At 39.4% G+C, this 21,406-nt stretch overlaps 2 protein-coding genes and 1 long non-coding RNA gene across 12 annotated transcripts; 1 reads left to right on the top strand and 2 right to left on the bottom strand.

Annotated features, from left to right (window-relative positions):
- Positions 1–3,471: 3,471 nt before the first annotated feature.
- Positions 3,472–15,486, bottom strand: LOC134183393 (Fanconi anemia group J protein homolog). Of its 7 annotated transcripts, none has more exons than XR_009970496.1 (12): positions 15,021–15,486; positions 14,837–14,944; positions 14,666–14,763; positions 14,533–14,607; positions 14,342–14,459; positions 11,100–11,186; positions 10,987–11,034; positions 9,590–9,690; positions 9,495–9,530; positions 9,338–9,439; positions 6,027–6,240; positions 3,472–3,854 (listed from the first exon to the last, which is right to left on the bottom strand). XR_009970496.1 is itself a non-coding variant. In XM_062650904.1 (10 exons), the coding sequence occupies exons 5-9, from the start codon at positions 11,158–11,160 to the stop codon at positions 9,350–9,352; spliced, it is 336 nt and encodes a 111-aa protein (XP_062506888.1). In that variant the 5' UTR covers positions 11,161–11,186; positions 14,342–14,459; positions 14,533–14,607; positions 14,666–14,763; positions 14,837–15,486; the 3' UTR covers positions 3,472–3,854; positions 9,338–9,349. The 7 variants fall into 7 exon arrangements, 3 of the variants coding, with proteins under 3 accessions (XP_062506888.1, XP_062506891.1, XP_062506889.1); XR_009970497.1 differs by having other exon boundaries at positions 15,232–15,486; XR_009970495.1 differs by having other exon boundaries at positions 14,837–15,486.
- Positions 3,888–5,956, top strand: LOC134183557 (uncharacterized). 2 transcript variants are annotated; one of them, XM_062651138.1, is made up of 4 exons: positions 3,888–4,355; positions 4,431–4,875; positions 4,940–5,129; positions 5,358–5,956. In XM_062651138.1, the coding sequence occupies exons 2-4, from the start codon at positions 4,585–4,587 to the stop codon at positions 5,882–5,884; spliced, it is 1,008 nt and encodes a 335-aa protein (XP_062507122.1). In that variant the 5' UTR covers positions 3,888–4,355; positions 4,431–4,584; the 3' UTR covers positions 5,885–5,956. The 2 variants fall into 2 exon arrangements, with proteins under 2 accessions (XP_062507122.1, XP_062507123.1); XM_062651139.1 differs by having other exon boundaries at positions 3,888–4,875.
- Positions 15,487–16,250: 764 nt separating the features above from the next.
- Positions 16,251–21,238, bottom strand: LOC134183363 (uncharacterized). 3 transcript variants are annotated; one of them, XR_009970486.1, is made up of 7 exons: positions 21,191–21,238; positions 20,999–21,132; positions 18,777–18,872; positions 17,412–17,913; positions 16,978–17,167; positions 16,598–16,921; positions 16,251–16,544 (listed from the first exon to the last, which is right to left on the bottom strand). It is a non-coding gene; the product is annotated as an uncharacterized LOC134183363 (long non-coding RNA). The 3 variants fall into 3 exon arrangements; XR_009970487.1 differs by having other exon boundaries at positions 17,412–17,527; XR_009970488.1 differs by lacking the exons at positions 20,999–21,132; positions 21,191–21,238 and adding an exon at positions 20,642–20,755.
- Positions 21,239–21,406: the final 168 nt, after the last annotated feature.

Below are 21,406 nucleotides of genomic sequence, written 5' to 3'. Positions count from 1 at the left end.
CAAAAGGTTACACTGGAATTGCGTCCACCCAAATTGCGTGAACCCGAATAACCCACAAAAAAATATCACACAAAACACACTGGAATTGTGCGCGGTATACGTACACTGGAATTGCACGCACAAAGAAATAGACTGAAACCATGCACCCTGACATTGTAAAAAAATGGAATTACGCAAAAATACATTGAAATTGTGCACACAAAATCACACTGGAAATAGGCACGAAAAATACACTGGAAACGCGCACGCAAAGCCGCACGGTTTACTGAGAAATTATTACAGAAATCTATATATTCGAACGCTATATATGGATGCGACATTTTGTGTTGTAAACCAGTTAGAAAAAAATACGAAATCTTAATAACCCATTTGAGAAATAATGATGTCACGCTGCTTTCCAACTCTATATTAATCTAATCACATTCACAATTCCTCCAAAACCACCAAGAAATTTAAAAACTATCAATAATGCGTAACTTTTTAAAGTAATTTGGTTTTTCTTACCAACCTCGCCACTCTTGCGAAAGCAAAAACATCGACCTAATGTGGACATAATAATAACAATAATAATAATATATTTTGGTTCATATCGCTACAGGTACAGTGCTCTAAAAGATATACACATGCACATAACAAGTAAAAATAGATAGTCGTGGTCATAGAAGAATAAACCTAGAAGAATAAACAGACATAAATTAAAGTTTAATCCAGCTCTTGAAGTCCATGTAGGACAACACCATGATTCTTTTCCTTGTCTCATTGTCCACTGATTGCCACAGATTACCTTGAGTATCCAGAATGAACCCGCTCACTTAGTTATTATTAGAATGAACGGCTCTCCATGCGTGCACAATTCCAGCGTGTTTTTCTGTGCACGATTCCTGTGTGTTTTGTGTGCACATTTCTAGTGCATTCGTGCGTGCACAATCCATTGTACTTTTGTGTGCATGCAATTCCGGTGTCTTTTTGTAGCGAGTGTAATTTTGTCCAATTCAGCTTGCTATAAAATTCGCAAACGGTATGGCAAGTCTGGGGGGCCCATTCGCGAATGGGCTAGCTAGCCCGTTTGCGAATGCGGTCTAAACCAATGTCCAAATCGCTCCTACTCTATGATAACAATTTACAGATTGGTCGACTAGTTTATATCAGATTCTTACCATACACGTGGAGTCTTGCCATATATTAAAATTCGCAAACGGTATGGCAAGTCTGAAGGGCCCATTCGCGAATGGGCTAGCTAGCCCACATGCGAATGCGGTCTAAACCAATGTTTAGTTTGTTAGTGGTTATGTGCGACAGGGACAGTAGACTTGCTTAGTTGTGTTGTATGTAGATTTCAATGTTGAAAATATATGTGTTGACAGACAGGCAAACAGACATACACACACACATACATACATACATACAGTCATAAATTAACTAATGGACTTGGCCTAGAATGTCAAAGTCAAATAATCTATATAAATCACCATGATTAAGTGACAGTTTTGCTGATTTTAGTCACTTATGCTTGGACCTTTTAGTTTCAAGTTAGCTGATTGTTAAGTAGACTTCAATGTTGCCAATATATCATTGACAGACAGACAGACAGACAGATACTTTATTCTCATATAGACGCTGCTTGTACATACGCTAGGAATTTGTGAAAGCAAACCAGTTCTTGCAAAGTCAAAGATTAACGAATGGACTTGGCCTTGAATGACAAACAGACAGACAGATAGACAGACAGACAGGCAGACAGACAGAGATCTGAACTAGACAATACACATAACTCAATCATTGCTCAACTCTCAAACTGACAGAGACACAAACAAACAGACTAGCAGGCGGGCAGACACAGTCGACACATGCACATGCATAACATTATACATATGAAATTCAGACACATCTGACCTTTGGTGCAGGCACACAAAGAACTTCTTTCATCCCTAGCACGGGCAGGTCGATTACTACGAATCCCTTGCTACGAACATAAAATCTGAAACGAGGGCTGTCAACGCGCGCGTGCTTTCCATCTCCACTCGCCAGAACTCGTCGGATTCGCATAGCCTTCTCTTCACTAATTAATTGCGAGTTCTGTTTCGCTGAAAGAGTCAGCAGAAATTCGCGGAAGCTGTCCCGACGGTGATCAGCCATGTCTAGAACTAACGCGTGTTCGTATTTCGCGCGCCTATTCGCGAATGGGTTAGCCCGTATGAGAATTCCCGAATGGGCTAGCCCATTCGCGAACGGTCCGGATTCCTACTTGGGTCGTATCAATAGCACGTAGAATTGATTCTTTGGTTAGCTACAGTTGATCTACTGTAGAGTTGAAGCTGTATCTACGATTTCGCACTAATATGCTTCTATTTGGCTTGTAATAAGTTGTCTCAGTCTGGACGCGCGTGATAGAGCCATATGGACAACCCAGAGTTGACGGATGCAGAGTCAGACGTAGAAGCTACAGTAAGATAGCATTGACATCTGCATGCATTAGTATTGGAGAAATGCTCTAAACAATTGCAACGATTACTTTAATGATGTGGTAGGAAGTAGATACTGTAACTTCAGCAGAACAATGGTCGGAAAACATTGTGAACTCATACAAAGAGTTCCTAGTCTCTGGAGGAACAAACTACACTGATATTCCAAGCAGGAAACGAAAGTCATTTAGAAGAAGAGCAAAAGATTTTACAGTTCAAGATGGAAGGTTGTACAACACAAAGACTCCAGGTTTACTCAGACTGGCACTTGGTAGCAAAAATTAGCAAGATTGTGCCTTTCAGGCTAGTGCATCATAATAAAAATTAGTTGCAGTTATTTGAAATATAGCTACGTATATGAGTGAAGAATCACTCTGTTGATTGATATAGGAGTGTCACGTAAATCCAACCGGTGGTCATCTGGGAAGAACTAAAATCACTGACAAAACAAGGAGCAGATACTACTGGCCAAACCAGTACATTGATATCGCAAATCAGGTAGAAATTTTTTGCTACTAATCTTGTAAAATAATTTAACTAGCACAATTAATGTTGTCTAGATAAGAAAATGTGATAGGTGCCAGATGACGAATTCTGTTCTCAAATTGCAGTCAAACGAACTCCACCCTATTCCTGTTCGTTCAGAAGTGTGGAGTCTAGTTGGAATTGATCTCATGGGACCGCTAACAATGACAAGTCAAGGAAACCAATACATACTAACAACGACATGCTATTTCAGTAAATGAGTTGAAGCTTTCCCCATATCAGACAAAACTGCTGTTACAGTGGCCAGGGCTTTGTACACTGCCTACTGTAGGCATGGAGCACCAAATGATATTATCACTGATCAAGGCAGAGAGTTTGTCAACCAGGTTGTATGACCAGGTTGTATGAGATATGTCCTATGTGCTTGTTAATTAAATCGTGTATGTCCAATGTAAACTTTGCTTCACCTGTACGTGTATGTACTACTAGTTGGATGTTTATACTGTGCTTGCTTCAACAGGTGTGCAAGGTACTCCATTGTCAATTCAATGTCAGGCAAAGAATAACAGCAGCTTATCATCCTCAGTCTAACCGACTAGATGAAAGAACAAATCAAACAATTAGAAAGTAAGATAAACAATATAAGAAGATAAGTGTAGTTCTATTGCAATTAGAGTATTATGACTACATAGATGCCTTGAAAAATTGGTAATAGAGCATGAAGAAGACTGGGATGAACTCCTTGACCCAGCTCTCTTTGCTATTCGAACCAGTGTTCAAGAGTCCACCAAGTTCTCTCCTTTCTTTTTAATGCATGGGCGAGAAGCTAGGTTTCCTTTAGAAGCTGAAAACAGTGAGATTACTTCTGTCAGTCAGTTGGGTGATGTGCAGCAAGCAGTACATCATCTAAAGGAAATGAGAAAAAAAGTTTTCCCTCGAGTGAAAGAAAACATTGAAAACAATCAGGAAAGACAGAAACAACAATACAGAAAAAGTAAAGGAGCTGTAGCAAACTCTATCCAGATTGGACAGACTGTTTTACAATTAAATATGCTAAAAAGGACAACGAAAGGTCATAAGATGGAAGACACCTGACTTGGACCATACAGAGTTATAGAAATGACTGCATCTGGTGGCTGTGTCCTTCGTTGCATCAAAACTAATTCAACAATGAAGCGCAAAGTTAATATTAGTCAGCTGAAGATCTACACTACACCACAGAAGTCTTTTGAATTGACTAATGCGACAAGCAAAGATGACGAATCAGCTGCTACTAGGATTAAGGGCAACAGGAAGCCAAATTTCTCAGATTTAGAACGTCAGCTATTTGATCAAAGTCTATTACGGCTGTGGCGCACAGGAGCAATATGGGAGGCTTGCAAAGCTGAAGAAGACGACGAGAGAGAGGTATGCTTACATCTAGCTACTGGCACAAATTGATTAGCTATGTTATGGTTACTGCATGTACTTTGTGTTTTGCAGCTTGCTGAACATACAAGCTCTGTTGAAGAATGTTGGCTTAGTGTCAATGTAGACGTGGCTCTGTGGCTAGACTGTCGAACATATGAGAAAAAGCCAACATTAAAACGAGTTAGTGATTTTGTGCTAGTAAATCCTGTTGTTCATCAAGAGTTCAATGATTTTTGCAAAAGCTGAAATAACACCAGAATTGCAATTACTACTAGACGTGGACTTGATTAAGGTCTGGGAAACTGACAAAGCACTCTCACTGCCAAGGGTGTCTCGATATCAAAACGTGTATGTCAACATCAGCAGCTCTCAACTTGATGACCTATGCATGTGGGTATATGATATGAGAAAGCTGTATAACAGTAAAGGAAGAAGTTTGTTTGAGGTAGTTAATAAGAGAGCAAGTATGCCTCAAACATTGTCTAGTCTAACATCAGCTGCCGAGAGTTCACAAAGAGTAAGTCAACTGAATTTGCCAGTGGCAATAACCAGAAGATTTGTTATAAAATTTTCTTCTGCAGTGGATACATGGTCTGGATCTCAATGAAACTGATAAATGTATTATACAAGGCAAGTGTGCCGACGGCTTTCTAACTGACAAGCACATGCATGCTGCTCATCAGCTTCTATTAAAGCAGTTTCCCTACATCAGTGGACTAGAGTCAACACTCCTTTGCCAGACTTACGGATTCGCTCATGTAACAAGTGATGGTATGAAATAAATACCCCTCTCACTGACAGGACACACACACACACACACACACACACACACACACACACACACACACACACACACACACACACACACACACACACACACACACACACACACACACACAACACAACACAACACAACACAACACTACATCACACTACACTTAAAATAATATTATAAGCATTCATGTGGTTTGTAATAATAACAAATGCATTTTTGCACAGCTATTCAGATTCATTTTACAGGAAGTCATCATTGGGTGACTTCAACCTGCTTTGGCAAACAAGTACAACTATACGACAGCAATGCTGGCCTACACTTGTCTCCTTGTATGGAAACACAGCTGGCACAAATTTATCAATTGGCTCACAAAGACAACATTCTCATGGTAGAACAAATGCCAGTGCAACAGCAACAAAATGATAAAGATTGCGGGCTATTTGCAATAGCATATGCATTTCATGCAGCTCTAGGAGATGATGCAACCATCAAGCATTTTGATATTTCCAAAATGCGACAACATCTGATTTACTGTTTGGATCGAGAGGAGCTCTCACCTTTTCCAATGGAAGAAGACAAGCCATTGGAAACATGTGACAGAAGTCACTTTTATATTTCTCTGTACTGCACGTGTTTGTTGCCAAAGACACATGGCAAGATGGTAGAGTGTTACGTCTGTGAAAACTTGTATCATGACAGATGTGTCACATTGTCAGGTAGTGAGCCTTGGATTTGCGCTAAATGTAGATAAATGTCTTGCTATACACAGCTTCAGTATTAATTTGTTCAATTAATACATCAACTTTAAATATACAAAGTTGAAACTGTGAACTAAGTCAGAATCTAGAACCTTAATTAAACATTTGACAACAATATCTTCTCTATAAACTTACCTTAAATTGCCAGCTGTGTTAAGATTTCCGTCCGTCCGTGTGTACACATGACCAGGTCGTCCATAAGTCTCTAGTCGGCATACACGAGTGCACATCAATGCTCCTACAGCAATCTCCAGTTGCAAGTTGAGAACTGCAGGCTCGTAGACCCATCTATGCCTGGAGCCGAGTCTGCAATCGTCTCCAACTAATGTTGGAGTGAATCTCCTTCAGGCTGGTCAACAGATTGCTTGGTTACGTACTAGACTTCACTTACAAAACGACGCCTAGAGACGAGTATTCAGTAATATCAATTGCTTGAAACGTTGTCACGGTTTGGGACAGCGAGGAAAGCACAAGGGTACACAAATCACCGGGGTCCGAAATCACCAGCAGCTTTGCATCATGGCCGGTGATATGTGTACCCGACATGAGGTCTGGAGCATCAAGTCGACGGTCTGGAATTGCGAGCAAAGCGCAAGGGTGCACAAATCACCGGGTGCACAAATCCCCGTGACACCGTGATTCAAAAATGTCTGCGTCTGATGTACGTAACGGCAAGCTGTCATGGCAAAAATAAGAGCAAGAAGGCTACACGTCGTCACAAGACATAGACAATAGACAAAAAGATCGCTATTCTTGATGAACCGACATCTTACGCTGCAATCGCAGAGCGGTATGGAGTAGGCCGAAGCACAATTGGCGACATCAAGAAGAAAGAAGTGGATCTGCGACAATTTAAAAGAAAGCTGACTGAAAAGACACGCGTTTCTTTAATCCGGACGACTTCACTAATCCGGACACCTAGACGTTGAGCGCGTAACAAGGCTGTCCGGATTAGCAAAGTTCTACTGTAGTACATATTAGTCTAACTTTTTCTAAATTTGACTATATTCTTTTTGTGATGTCAGCGTTATGACATCCTCATCTGACAATCAGTTTGTTGTAAGCCCCTAGTCACCTGTGTATGCCACTGTAAATATGTACAACTAGCACAAACAAAGACACTAAAACAGATTGATGTTTGTCTGTTGCACAGCAATCATGTAATGTTCGGCTCCTGTTGTCTCTAACAAAGCAAATCTCCCAAACGACTGACAACCAATCACTCTATGTAGAGACAATTAATACGTCCAATTTTTGCTACACTAATTTAATCTGTAGCATATTCAATGCCACTGAGTTGAAGACGTCAACGTACCGTAAAACCAGAAAATTGTGCGTACATAATATTGTGCGATTTTGTCCAAAATCACTCCTTCAACTCTATTGTGCGGTTTTAAATTGTGCGGTTTTAAATTGTGCGGTTTTAAATTGTGCGATTGCATGGCAGCCATGTACACTCATACAAATGTTTATCACAGAATGTCAATTTCTAGTAGAACAGCAAACACAACACCAGGTCACAGACTGAAATCAATTCCAACTGATCTAAATTCGTTGCCAATGTCAAGATGATATGCACAGTAATCAAATGCATTCAATAACCATTGAGCAGCTAATGCCTTCAGAACACTGTTTTTGCAAACCAACTACCATTGTATCTACTGTGCCTCCACTGGATAAGTGACACAAAACTTTGTCAAAATACCATGCCACAAAACTCTGCTTCATGTGGTCCTTCAAGGGCTTTTTCACGCACACATCAAGAGGTTGAAGTCTGTCAGTGCAGTTGGCAGGAACAAAAGACACACAGAATAGACTCCAACTTGAATTTATCTAGCACTGATTGAACTCGATGAGTCAGGAACACGTCCAAGATCAGTAATGCTTTCTGTGACTCTGGAAGGCCTAGTTGATCCTTGACTTTCTTTAGGTAAGGCTTCAGGATGGTGTCAATGGCGCGTAGAACTTTAGCCTCATTAGCCCAATGGTTTGGTGTGTGCCACACATTCCACTTCTCTGGAAATTAAATGTCGGGTGGCATCTCTCTGTGTTGCCCTCAAATAGAACTTGTGAAGACAACCTGTCGCCTGAAGCTAAAATTGTTAGCAAATCCGTTATTTCTCGTTTGTCGTTCATTCCTTTGATTGAAATTCTACCTGTTCTCTGCTTCTCCATGGTCCGCTGTGACAATGAAACTATCTGGACAGCTGTTTGAGCCCAGTTAAGAACCAGTTGAGGTGCAATATTGTGTTCTGCAACCTTCTGTTTGATTCACGTGAGAAGTCAACCTTGAGCGCCTCGAATTTGACAGAAGGAAGTCTTGCTGTTTCATTCAAGTCAGTAGAGATCGAGCATAGGACTTACTGATGTCAACTGTGCCCCCGTTTTCCTTTAGAAGGCATCTGTTACACGCCTGCAAAATGCCCTTGCTGCTGCTTCAACGACACGTGTCATCCAGCAGCTCATAATTTAATTACGTAATCTTGAACCACACGATCCAGGTCCCCAAGCATTAGACTACGTCTACATTGTCTAGGAGAGAGTGGTAACGGCAATCGGTCCATGATGCGTTGAAGTAGCTGCTTGGCGTTGCAGTTCCACCTTGCACAAATCACGGAACTTGCGGACTGTCGACTCAGGCATGTTCCAGCGCAGTTGCCTGGTGAAGTGTCTGGCTGCTGCAGCAGGCCCGTGGTGGGCTGCATACTTTCCAATAGCTGCCCTCACTTCCTCACTGTACATGTGCTGGCTTGTCGTCTTCCTTCGTTCGGCCATAGCTAGTAGGTCGTTATCTTCATCTCCAACGGCATCATTGGCGGCCTCTTCCTCTACATTAACCGGAACAGGGACAAATATGCCCTTGTCTATTGGCGTAATACGCTGAAAGAAATCGCGGATCGACATGGAAGAAACGGATGCTGTTGGGTAACAGGTGCTAAAGACTCATGCATGCGCAATAGGTTTATGTTGTGCGGATGCAATTCGTGCAATGTCAGTTCGACCACATGAAACACACGATATAATGTACCACACGATTTTCTGGTTTTACGGTAGTTTACTGCTAGCTATTGCATCATATATAATGTTCATGTTGGAAATATATAAAAATGACAGCCACACTAGAAAACTGACCAATACTGAGCTCTAACTTTAAAACAAAATGTTCAAATTTTAAGTTAACATAGACAGACAAAGACAAACAGACCAGCAAACACAGACAGCCTAACAAATTGTTCGAGTTTGAAAAAAGACTATTGGTCCACATTTGAATTCAGTTGTAAACTAAGATGTTTGAATCAGTATCTTCCTAACTCATGCTCATGCTGATGATTAGTAGATAATGTGCGATACATATTTCTATGTGACAGACAGAAAAACTGGCAAATAAACAGGCAAGCATAAGCAAAAAGGCAGACAAGCAAACTGGCAAGCAAACTAAACAGTACCTGATTGAGTGCTCAAAATGCCTGTGTCTCATACCACACAGCTCCTCGCAAAAGACCTCGCTCGCTAGCATACTGATAGTTATACGTCCTCTTCAGTTTTACCTGTGTCAAATATAAATGATAAGAAACTGATAGAAACAAGTTTGTTCTATAATACCTGAGCATCTTTAATGCCCGGAAAAGGAATTCCAATCTGTGAAGCAAGCAAAGCTGTAAGCTAAATACTAAGTAAATCAGCAAGGGCATAGCTACCGTAATGACTGCTCTAGCATTGTTGTCAGCAAAATCAAGTCCTTCACTGACCTTGCCTCGAAAGACTGCTATTAACAATGCACCTCTAGCATCAGCCTCATCTAAAGTAGAGAAAAAAGTACAGAAACACATATACATACAGACACATAAATGAACAGCATTTGACAGCTAAACAACAAACAAAAACAGACAAACAAATAAAAAGACAGGCAAGCAAACTGGTAAAAAGAGAGACAAGCAACAGGTAAGTACGCCAAAAGACCATCAAACAGATAAAACTCTGACAAACAAATGAATAAACAAATAGACAAACACACACACACACACACACACACACACACACACACACACAAGCAAATACCACTAAATCAGACAAACAAACAACAGACGAAAACACAGGCAGACACTTAGTTCATTCATTGCAACGTCGCTGTGAAAGTTCTTTCATACTGTGTCCAGATAAGAGCATATTTAGTATCTAGTGAACTGAGATCTGGATGTCCTTTACAGTAAATTAACATTAAATGTTGCTTCCTGCTGGTCTGTTTTAACAGTTCGTTCAAAATTACTCTGGCATTGCATGCATCTTTGAAAAACTATTGAAAAACAATGTCTCCAAAGGCCTTCAGACTGAAAGAAAGACACACAGACCAACAGACAAAACATAGACAAACCAATAAAAGTGACTACAAAATAAACAAACAAACAAGTAAATGTGCCTGATTGAGATGTCATGCTTTTCACAGTTGCTATCATACACAAGACAAGATCTAACTGGTTGGTAGGAACATGCAGGTCCTACCTCTCTGTTTGGTCAAATTGCCTTCAAATCCAATAAACAATACCACAGATATCACAATAAGTTACTTGGCCAAACCTTGCAGTGTTTGATAGTAAGTCTGGCTTTAACGTCTAAGTTGTACATTGCTTTAGTGTGCTCATAGCCTTAAAGGCTCTAATAATCATGCCAGTGTCTGAAAAGTCTGCACATGATCAAACATTACCTGTTTCCTTCACCTTTAGAAACTCCATGCAATCAATGTGACAAACATCTACAACCTAACTGCAAGCAAATCATTGTTTACATAATTAGGACAAAGTAAATGCTTGAATCTATTGTCATAAACCCAGCCAACAAACCAAAATAACAGAATTAATGACCAAGTGTTTAACATATGCAGTTCTCATTATGCTGTCTACAATTATTGTAAACACTAAACAAGTCATGTCAATGTTTATAACAAGAGAGACAAATAAAACACAAAACCAGACACTGGACTGAGAAGTCACTACAATGTGAACTCTTACTATTTCTGTACCAAACAATTTTGCAGACAAAATGATACACTGTGTGTAACAAACTATATGATAACGTTGACTAACAATTGAGAGTCTACCTGCCCTCTGAATGATGTCATAAAACTCTTGCAAAACACTCTCAAAGTCTACATAAATCATTACAAAATGATCATCCAATGCCTAATAGTATAGTTAGCAGATGTCTACAAACCAGTTTCCTTGCTGCCTCTTGGTTCTGTTAAAATGCACTTAACTTTGCCATGACTTTCCATCAACCCAGTGTCTTGCAAAAGACAATCTACAAATTGACTAAGTCAATAACCATATCACCATATCATCCGTCTGTCTGTTCAAGGTAAACAACAAGCAGACAAACGGAATGTCCTGAAAGATATTGCGGTAAGTGTGAATGACTATTCATAGATAAAAACAAGAACCAAATCTAAGACAACCTGGAATCATACAATTTGGACACATCCAGTCTGTTTCTCAAGTCTAAAAAATGACACCAGTGGGAAAGATTAAAAAAGGTCAAATGTTTGTCGCTCTTCTCAATAAAACTGTATGCACAAAAACTCCACAACTGTCTATAAATGTGTAATGAAAGTCACAAACTAAAAACCAAAAATGACAGAAAATATTGGTTCTGTGTAAGGTTTTCAAACGTACACACATAACAAAGCTGCAATCATAAAACTTTGACTGATTACATTCTGTTAACTGCTGATCAGAAATTACACCAACACAAAATGACATAATAGTAGCAATGTGTTGAATCCTTGCAGCATGTTGATGTGATTTAAACATAGATATTATAATTTACCATCACCAAGCAATTCTGAGTAAGAACTGCATTGTCCTAACAAACCACTGCAATTACCCGTTGTTGGATGCTGATTACTTTCACTAATTAAATCCATCTAAAATTATCATGTATGATGCTTGCCAAGACTTTTGATACTACCCAGTAAGCAATAAAAAAAGACTCTGGTATCTGGTCTGTCAAATTATCAATGGAGAAGTCAGAAAAAAGGTCTGCCTCAACCCTCAGAAATGTTTCTGCATGATCTAATGTCTCATACTAGTCATTTCTGTATCAAATGAAGAGCGGCGATCAATTAATGGAGTAGGCTGTGCTTTCGCACTCCTAAAAACTTACCAAACTAGAATTTTAAAAACTTTTTCCCTGAAAAAAGAAATAGATGCAGGGATTGTATAAAAAGTAATAGAAACAAGATCTATAGATAATATGAACCAAAGCCAGACATCATTAGTGAATCCTTCCAACCCCACATCCCCTACATTTTACTATTTGGGGTTGGAAGGATTCACTAATGATGTCTGGCTTTGGTTCATATTATCTATAGATCTTGTTTCTATTACTTTTTATACAATCCCTACATCTATTTCTTTTTTCAGGGAAAAAGTTTTAAAATTCTAGTAAATTAACAATTTAATAATCAGACAACCAGACTATGCTGTCGATTCTCCTTCGCTCCCCAAACCATTATAACAGAGCTCGCCTCGGCCTTCGACCGTCGGCTGCGCTCGTCTATTCTAACGACACACTGTCGATTTTTAGCTCATTTCCTAAACCGATAGAATAGCCAGACAGACCGGACACCGACTCTACAAGTCGATAAATAATCTCTCTACTCTGTAGTCAGACGATTAATCCGACACACGGTCGACTCTCCTCTTCATTTTCTAAACCAATAGAATAGTCAGACAGACCGGATACCAACTCTGGCAGTCGATATTTAATTTCTCTACTCAGTAGTCAGACGAGTACTCCGATTTTTCTGTTCATTTTCTAAACCGATAGAATAGTCAGACAGACACCCATTAGATTTCACTAGACGACACACCGTCGGACACCGTACCGACGGTCCCTCGATCTATCCACGAATACACGACATAACCCCACTTTTACCCTTACCCTAAGATCGCCGAATAGTCGCTCCCACCCCAACGAATATATGACCTAGCCCTTCGTAACCCTGACCCTAAGATTGCCGAGATCCCGCGCTAACTGTAGAAATCCAAATCTCAAATGACAATCCTCGCACGGATTGGTCACGACGACACCCGACGAGACGATAAGGAAGTAGTCCACCAGACCGTCATAACAGCTAGGGCTCGCCTTGGCTGCGCCCGTTTACTCTAACAACCCGACACACGGTCGACTATTCTGTTCGTTTTTTAAACCGATAGAATAGTCAGACAGACTGGATACTGACTCTGGTAGTTGATAAATAATTTCTCTACTCTGTAGTCAGATAAATAATTTCTCTACTCTGTAGTCAGATAAATAATTTCGCTACTCTGTAGTCAGACGAGTAATCCGACACACGGTCGACTTTTCTGTTCACTCTCTAAACCGATAGAATAGTCAGACAGACAGGATACCGACTCTGGCAGTCAATAAATAATTTCTCTACTCTGTAGTCAGAAAAATAATTTCTCTATTCTGTAGTCAGACGAGTAATTCGACACACGGTCGACTCTTCTGTTCACTCTCTAAACCGACAGAATAGTCAGACAGACACCCATGTCAACCATTTAGTCTAAATTTTGGTCTAAATTTTGGTCCAAATTTTGGTGGAATTAAATAAAATTATATAAACTCAAATTAGAGTGCCTGTGTGTATTTTATGATCTTTCGATGTAGGTATTGCTATGGCACTAGAGAAAGTTGTGTTGGCAGAGAGAAAGGCGTCTATAGGTGCACTGAAGGCTATGTACTTCCTAAACAAGAGAGATTGCTCACACTACAAATTTTATGCCTCTCCTGGATTTGGGCAAATCTCTAGGAGCAACATACCTCAGTGACATGCATATTGGTGGCAATGCTAGCTACACGTCTGAGCGTACTATGCAATAATTAGTACGAGCTCTAGGTGAAACTGTCTCAATGGAGATCTATCAGCAGCTGCAAATGTCTCCATTCTTTTCCCTCTGTGTTGATGAAACTACACATGTGTCTGTAACCAAACAGTTAATTGTTTATGGCAGGTACTTTTGTAATGGGGATGTAAATACCAGTTCTCTGGGCATTCTGGAGCTCCAAAATGGTCTAGCTGTAACTATCACAGAGGCTCTATGTAAGCTATGTTCGGACTTAAAAGTTGACCTGCAAACCCGACTGTGTGGCCTTGGCAGTGATGGAGCATCAGTGATGCTTGGAAATAGAGGTGGGGTTTCAGAGCTTCTGAGAGAAAAGGCACCATTTTTAGTGGCAACTCATGATATAATTGTCATGAATAGATCTACTACAGTAACCATTAACTAAATCTGAATGTCCGGCAAGTTTTAAATTGACAGAACATGATGTCTGGTGGTCAGTCAAAGACTATTTCACACACTGCAAAAGGCAAAACACACATTGCGAAAGGCATAACAACAAAGACGAGCAATTGCCTGACCAAGTAAAGTAAGTAAATATGTTCTTACCGTGTGGTTTTCATGTGTTTATAACAAAATTTGAAAAATGTCCCATACTGACATGAATGCCTCATCAAACAAAGCGCTTCCAAGACCTCTAGTTTTGTCACAGAAAACAAGCGAGTTTCTGCATGAAAATTACATAAGAACAAAGCCTGCTCATTGTTATACATAGACAACTCAATAGGACATTACTTTACCTTGCTTTTCTACTGATTCTGTCTGCATTCCTGTAGGATGTCAAATGGCACCAGACAGCAAGTTCATGGTGCAACCTAGACATTCAAACAGTACAAGAAAACTTAGTTCAACTATTTGACAATGTGTTCCAACCAAATACAGTTCGAAAAAGGTTCGAAGGCTAGCATGATGGCGTCATCAACAAATACGTTCAAAGACCTCTAGTTTTGTCACAGAAAACAAGCGATTTTCTGCATGAAAATTACATAAGAACAAAGCCTGCTCATTGTTATACATAGACAACTCAATAGGACATTACTTTACCTTGCTTTTCTACTGATTCTCTCCGCATTCCTTTGAGCGTGAGAAAGTTACGTATGCGGAAGTTGCAGAATCCGAGCTAGAATTGCTTTCGAATTGCTAATCCGCAAACTGACGACACAAAAAGAACGCTATAGCTACTCAAACGTATTGATGTAACTGTACACAACATAGAAATTCAGATGACCGGGAAACTGTAACAGTGTCATCAAACTTGACGAGTTGTACCATATTCGTAAATGACAACTCGAGGTGTCTACAACTAGAACAAAGAACGAAGCAGCCACACTCTATCTTTGAGGAGCAAACAAACAAGAGGTATCCAGAACACGCAACTATCTCATTGTAACGACGTCTACCCAACGCGCGGTGTTACCTAGATAGGCAGTTGCCGTCACCTTCAACTACGATTGGCTGCGGATTTCTTGTTTCATTTGGAAGAAGCTGCTGCACAATGACTTCTTGTCGATGATAGAGCTGTTGACTTGGATTTGTTGGTGTAGCATATGAAGGATAGGCGTGACCGCGATTGTTTGAAAATTATACCTGCCTGTAGGTCTTTAGTTAGGTTTGTCTGGAGCTGATGGCAGAAACCAATGAAATCGGTACAGGCAGTAGAGTCCACAAAAATGATGGTGCACCAGAGAATAGCAACGACTCGCAATAGATTGCTAGGTGATAAATTGTTACATGATATGTACAAAAGTGCTAAGTAGACGGCATACGTCGCAGGGTGCCACTAAATGGTAGACATTTAATTAAGGTGGCACCATACAAACATCTGCTGAGCAGGAGGTTCGCATCCAGAACGGTTGCCACGAAAGAAACGACCAAATATTTCTAGTTGCCAAACTGGCGATCACACCGTTCGTTTAGTTGCCAGCCGTCTAGAAGTGGTCGCCATATGGCGACTTGGCGACCGGATTTTTCGAACCCTGTAAAATATGTACTAATACAGTACGTAGCTGCTGTACTCACAGCACAAATATTGTCAATCAATAATAATAATTTCGGCACCTTTAAAATCAATTGGTAAAATATATACCAGAAGAGCTGAAGTGGCTGCCAATTGAAAAGTTTTCTGGTATAGAACAGCTTAGAGTTGTGTTCAAATTTCTTTTTAGTTCACAATGTTGTCATTGCTAGACAATCTGTGCTAATGGTGCATGCGTGCATGTTGTGATGAGTGCTAGCTCTGCCGCAGTCTCTGTAGACATCTAACTGCTCAAAGTTTATTTCTCGAATAACAACAGTGTGCAACTTGCATACACAAAGTTCATGTAAAACAGCAGTAACACACAAAATCGTATACTTTCCAATCTACTTGACTGCATTAATACAATAAATAATTTAATTTAGAAACACAAATGATCACATTCTACGTATACTAGTGTCATCAACTCAACGCAAAAAATCATGAAAGTATAACAAATCTATTTACTAAGGCATTCTGGCTACCTGCAGAATATATAATGATGGGGTTCAAGCTTAACGGCTAGCTGTGACCTTCATTTTCTAGCTTAGCTGTAGAAATGGTGTGACTTACTGGCTATAGAATATCTAGAGCATGCATTCTAGTGAGTCCTATGACTGCATGCAACCTTCCATTCAGAAAAAGCTTTCGATCCTTTGCATATGCTACACCTGGTAGTCAGAGAATTCAACAGTACTGGCACGTACATTGCAGTCAGATGTCTGACTATTAGCAATCCTTGAAAAAAACAACAATAATTACTAATTAAAAACAAGTATCAATCGCCTTACGAATCAATTATGCTTGACATGCCCTCTGTTGGTTTCACTGCACGAGTATGTTTATCCTGACATCTAGACTTAGGATTCCGATCTGCATGCACGTGAAAGTGAAGAATACACATAAATGCAAAAACAAATATGACTGCCACTGCTCCTATTCCTGACACCAACCCAATCTGTAGCAGACACCTCGAGCTTTCAACATTTTCTTGAAATAAATCGGTTGGAAACAAAGACGTGGTGGTTGTTTCCATGGAGCAGCTCATAACAGTTTTGATGTCTTTATCCCAAACACAGCGTGAGTTTCCATTTTGCACTGCAGTGGGACAATGTCTAAGAAAAGTGAGATAATTAACTACCATCGAGTTGAATATGTGGATGGCGTGGACCTGTTTGAATGTAAGTCGACAAGTTGTTGAGCAAGCAATTAGCATCACGGCTGCAGACTAAACCATGCAACAAGAGAATACCACCAAACTGGGTGGCAGACATCATTTTGACGCTACTGGTGGGAACATGGCACGAACACAACCACGAAAACAATGCAGCAATGGCTTCAGACAGCATCATCTCATCCACCTGTATCCATACATACATATAACACACATACACACACACACACACACACACGCACGTGCTCACACACACACACACACACACACACACACACACACACACACACACACACACATACACACACACGCACGTGCATGCACACACACACACACACACACATGCACGCACACGCGCGCGCACACACACACACACACACACACACACACACACACACAGTGTATAAATACAGCTGCAGACTAAACTTTACCTGCAATGATCCTGAGCACAGTTCTTCCTCATTTTCCATTAACAATTGAAAATTACACTGTTTTTCAGGTGCCATAGTTAAAGAAGTTGCTGGTAGTTGAGTTGATGTGGCTAGGGCTGCAAACAAACATCAAACCACACAACACAAATATCACAAATCACCACTGCTGCTTACATACACACAATATAAAACATGTGTATTTTCAGTGTGTACTGATAACTCAATGTTTAGTTACAAGAGTTGAAGACTTAAGTACCGGGAACCTAAAACTTGTAAAATCTATCTAAATCCTACAAAGCAACTGTTGTTTCATGTGATCACAAAGTCCGTAAATAGTCTGTAGTCATCAAAGTACTGTAACAAAAGTAATCACATCCGGGACATAACAATCACATGGTTATGTAATGTTAGATTCCCGTATAAATGTTGCAATCCAAGAAGTGATTGAATTTCCGTTAGCAGTTGCAGGCAGGTAAGTTCTGTTGTTTATCTCTGACAAGACCTGGCAATCACAAACATAAATTACAATGTTGTGGTAAAACCTCTCATAAATGGTTTGTACATCTGATTGGTTCTTTGTCCATTGTCTGTGATATGACATAAAAAATACTGCTTTGTGATTGGGCCACACAAGAGCCATGGTGTACATTCCTGAAGTGTGGCAAGAACTAGCCAGCCACCCACCCACCCACAAACACATAGCCCACAGACAAGTTAGGCCTCTATACGTTTTGAGTTGCTCTTGCCAAGTCTCGTGACTTTAGAGACTTCCAAATCAGCTATAAGCCGTAAGAAATGGGCCTTTGTATTATTCAGGTATAAGCCGTACAAAACAGGACTTTGTAAAAGTCACGAGACTTGGCGAGTAGCTACTCACAAAACATAGGGATGAACTACTAGTATGTGGCTGGCTGTCTGACTGTCACGCTCAAGAACGTGCCACACCCTCAATACAGTCCGATCATAGAGCAGTATTTGTGATTTGTTATACATGGCACTTGGATGACTACAGAGTCTGCGGTCACTTCGTACAATTTCAGATAGATATTACAAGTAGCACATTGAAAAGGAAATAGCATGTAAATTCGAACTTCTTTGTGTGGCTATCATATCATGGTTTTCAGAAGGCTCATAGCAGTGGAAGCAATAGTGTAAATGCAGCTTCAATTAGTTATGATAACGAGACAACAAAAACCAATTTTAATGCACATGCACTGTTGCAACATCAATGACTTTGTTTATCTTGACTACTTGTTTAAGTCAAGATATTCTGGTAATTTTGAATGTATAAGGAAAGAACAGTACTCTTACGAGTTGCATTTAGCTGCTGCTGTAAGTAACTGATTAAAATAATACAACACTGACTTGTTCATGTCCTCCGGGTCAAGTTGGGAATGACTGTTTTGTGGAACTTTGTTAACATGACATTCTTGATGATGTTTGTCTTTGCAGCATAATCCACTAAACATCAATGATACAAAATACAAAAATACAAATGTTACAAAATACAAAATGGCTATGCATTGTTGATAATGTAACATAGCCATCACGCAATTGGTAGTTTGACTATTAAGTAAAATACAACATATGGTAACCCTTGAACAAAAAAAGCTAATTAGAAAAACAAACAGACAGTCAGAAAAAGATAAATAGTTAAACTCTTAGAATGTACATATTCTAGACAAGACGGCTCTGTGTGAAGGAGTTGCTGCAGATTTGAAGGAAAACAATGAAAAATAGCTTTACCTTTCATATGTCTAGTAGTACCTTTAATGGTGAACAAATAGCAAATCTTATAAAGTAAATGAACACTATTAAAACAGTCCTTGAAATGATGTGGCATCACAAATGCTGAAGAAGATCAGGTCTGCAGTTGTCAGCTGCTTCATAAACAGAAGACTTTGAATAACCAAAACTGACTTTATGACATCACCATGACGCCATTGCATGCAGCTGGAAACATTTACATGTATGATTAAGGCATCTATGTGTATATAAATTACCATTGTACAAACTGCATGAACCCTAAGGTTGCTATATTAAAGACACATTGTATATGATTCTAGACAATATCGCTATAACTCCACTTGAAATGCCTATTGTCTACACTTTATTTAACACCTTCAGTACATTGTAATTTGTTCCAAAAATTGCAGTTTTATTAAAGTTCCTAACTCTATGCAAATGCAGTCATGTGAAATGCAAATGTGAGTATCAGCAGTGCCAGGAAAGTTGTTCTCTTTTGATGTCTTGTGTAATCATGTAGCTACATTCACACAAATGCTATAAAACGTACATTATAATTTCTGCATGCTGATGATGTAATTGGTCTCATTTCACTAAGAATTTTTCTCACTGCAACATATAGTGGTCTCGTAAGCTACAAAAGCTGTCATTATAAGCAAAAACTGTATGAAAGAAGTTGACTCAGAAAAGCTGACATTGACACACCAAATAGGAGTTCAAATGAACCCACTAAACCTCCAGCCTACAGGCCTAAAGATGAAAGCGTTGTCTTCAGAAAGTCAAGAAGCTTAACAAAGTACTTCAACAAAGCACCTGAAGCTTAAATACCTCAGTAACCTGACACAACAGCTCACAATAAGTACAGTAAAGATAATGAGTCTTCTGTTATTTAACTTCAGCAAGAACATTTGATTCATGTATACTCAGAACTGTAAACACAACTCTCTTTACTTCATATCTATTCAATCTCCCAAAAAGATTGCTCTCAATTAATTCCCTTTGTTTTTCCTTGTTGGCAGACAGCAAAAATACATATTTTCTAATTAATCTTAATTAAAACATTTGGCATTTGCACTATATCTTTAGCATGTAAATACATATATATATATATATATATATATATATATATATATATATATAAGAAAGTGTGAATAAGAGACCTAACGACACGCTTGTTTGCAATGGCCCCATCACACGTCCATCTTGCTAAAACAGCAGCAGAACCAAGAAAAAGAAACAGTGCTATTTTAAATAGACAACTACAGAGTTTCAACACACAGGATGATAAAAAGTTATTTAGGTCTACAGCTGTGCTAGACATTTAGTGAAAATGCTCTAGCCAAGTGCAGAAGGCTTGATCGATAACTGGAAGTGCTATAGGCTTCAAATTATCTTTTGAAAGTCAAATAAATTTTCAGTATCATGAGATTGTTTCTCTATAATTAAATAATACAAAGTATTCCACTTTGGATGATGCAACTCACCCTTCTATGGTTGACTCAAGGAGAAGTGTAATTTTTGAATTTTTCAGGTCAAGTACAGCAAATGAGCTAGATGTGTCCCTCTTTTATTAGTGAGAACTAGCAGGTGTCTCATATTGGATGGACATATCCCATTTGGAAGAATCAGACCTTTATTAACACATCTGGTTTGTGAATGATCAGCCTTCACCTTTATTCTAAAAACGGGAATGAAAAGTACTTTACAGCTTTGTACAGTGTCTCTCTCAGTATTTTAGATAGGAAAGTCTATACTAATTATTTTAATTAATTAGGACACACAGTGACACTAGTCTATACAATAACTATCATAATAACTCTACAAAAAAGCTAATGCAAGACCTGATATCTCTATCTCTAATGGTTCCTCTTCTTTCTACTTGTGATTCCATTTCAGCAATGTGTGTCTCTAGTCTCCTGTTTCTTTCTACAAGACGAACATACTTTCGTTTGAGTCTCTTGTTCTCATCATGCAGCTAGGGACGTCAGATTTAATGCACTTGAAAATAAAAAAATTTCGGTTTTCATTCTGACCTTCAAACACGTGCAGATGTCAGGTAATTCAACAAGCGCCATCCTAAAGACCCGTATAACCTCAACATCACCCGGATATTAAAAACGTCCGCATTTTCTTCCAACAGTATTTTCGCTCTTTCGTCATGTCACAGAATCGGTACGCATACGGTTGAGCATGGAAACGAGCGTGATATATGAAAGTGTAATCGTATAACCAAGCATTCATGTCAGATG

This window comes from Corticium candelabrum, chromosome 8 (assembly GCF_963422355.1).
Source record: "Corticium candelabrum chromosome 8, ooCorCand1.1, whole genome shotgun sequence".
NCBI classification, from domain to species: Eukaryota; Metazoa; Porifera; class Homoscleromorpha; order Homosclerophorida; family Plakinidae; genus Corticium; species Corticium candelabrum.
The sequence above is the reverse complement of the archived record's forward strand: the minus strand, read 5'-3'. Positions and strand labels throughout refer to the sequence as shown.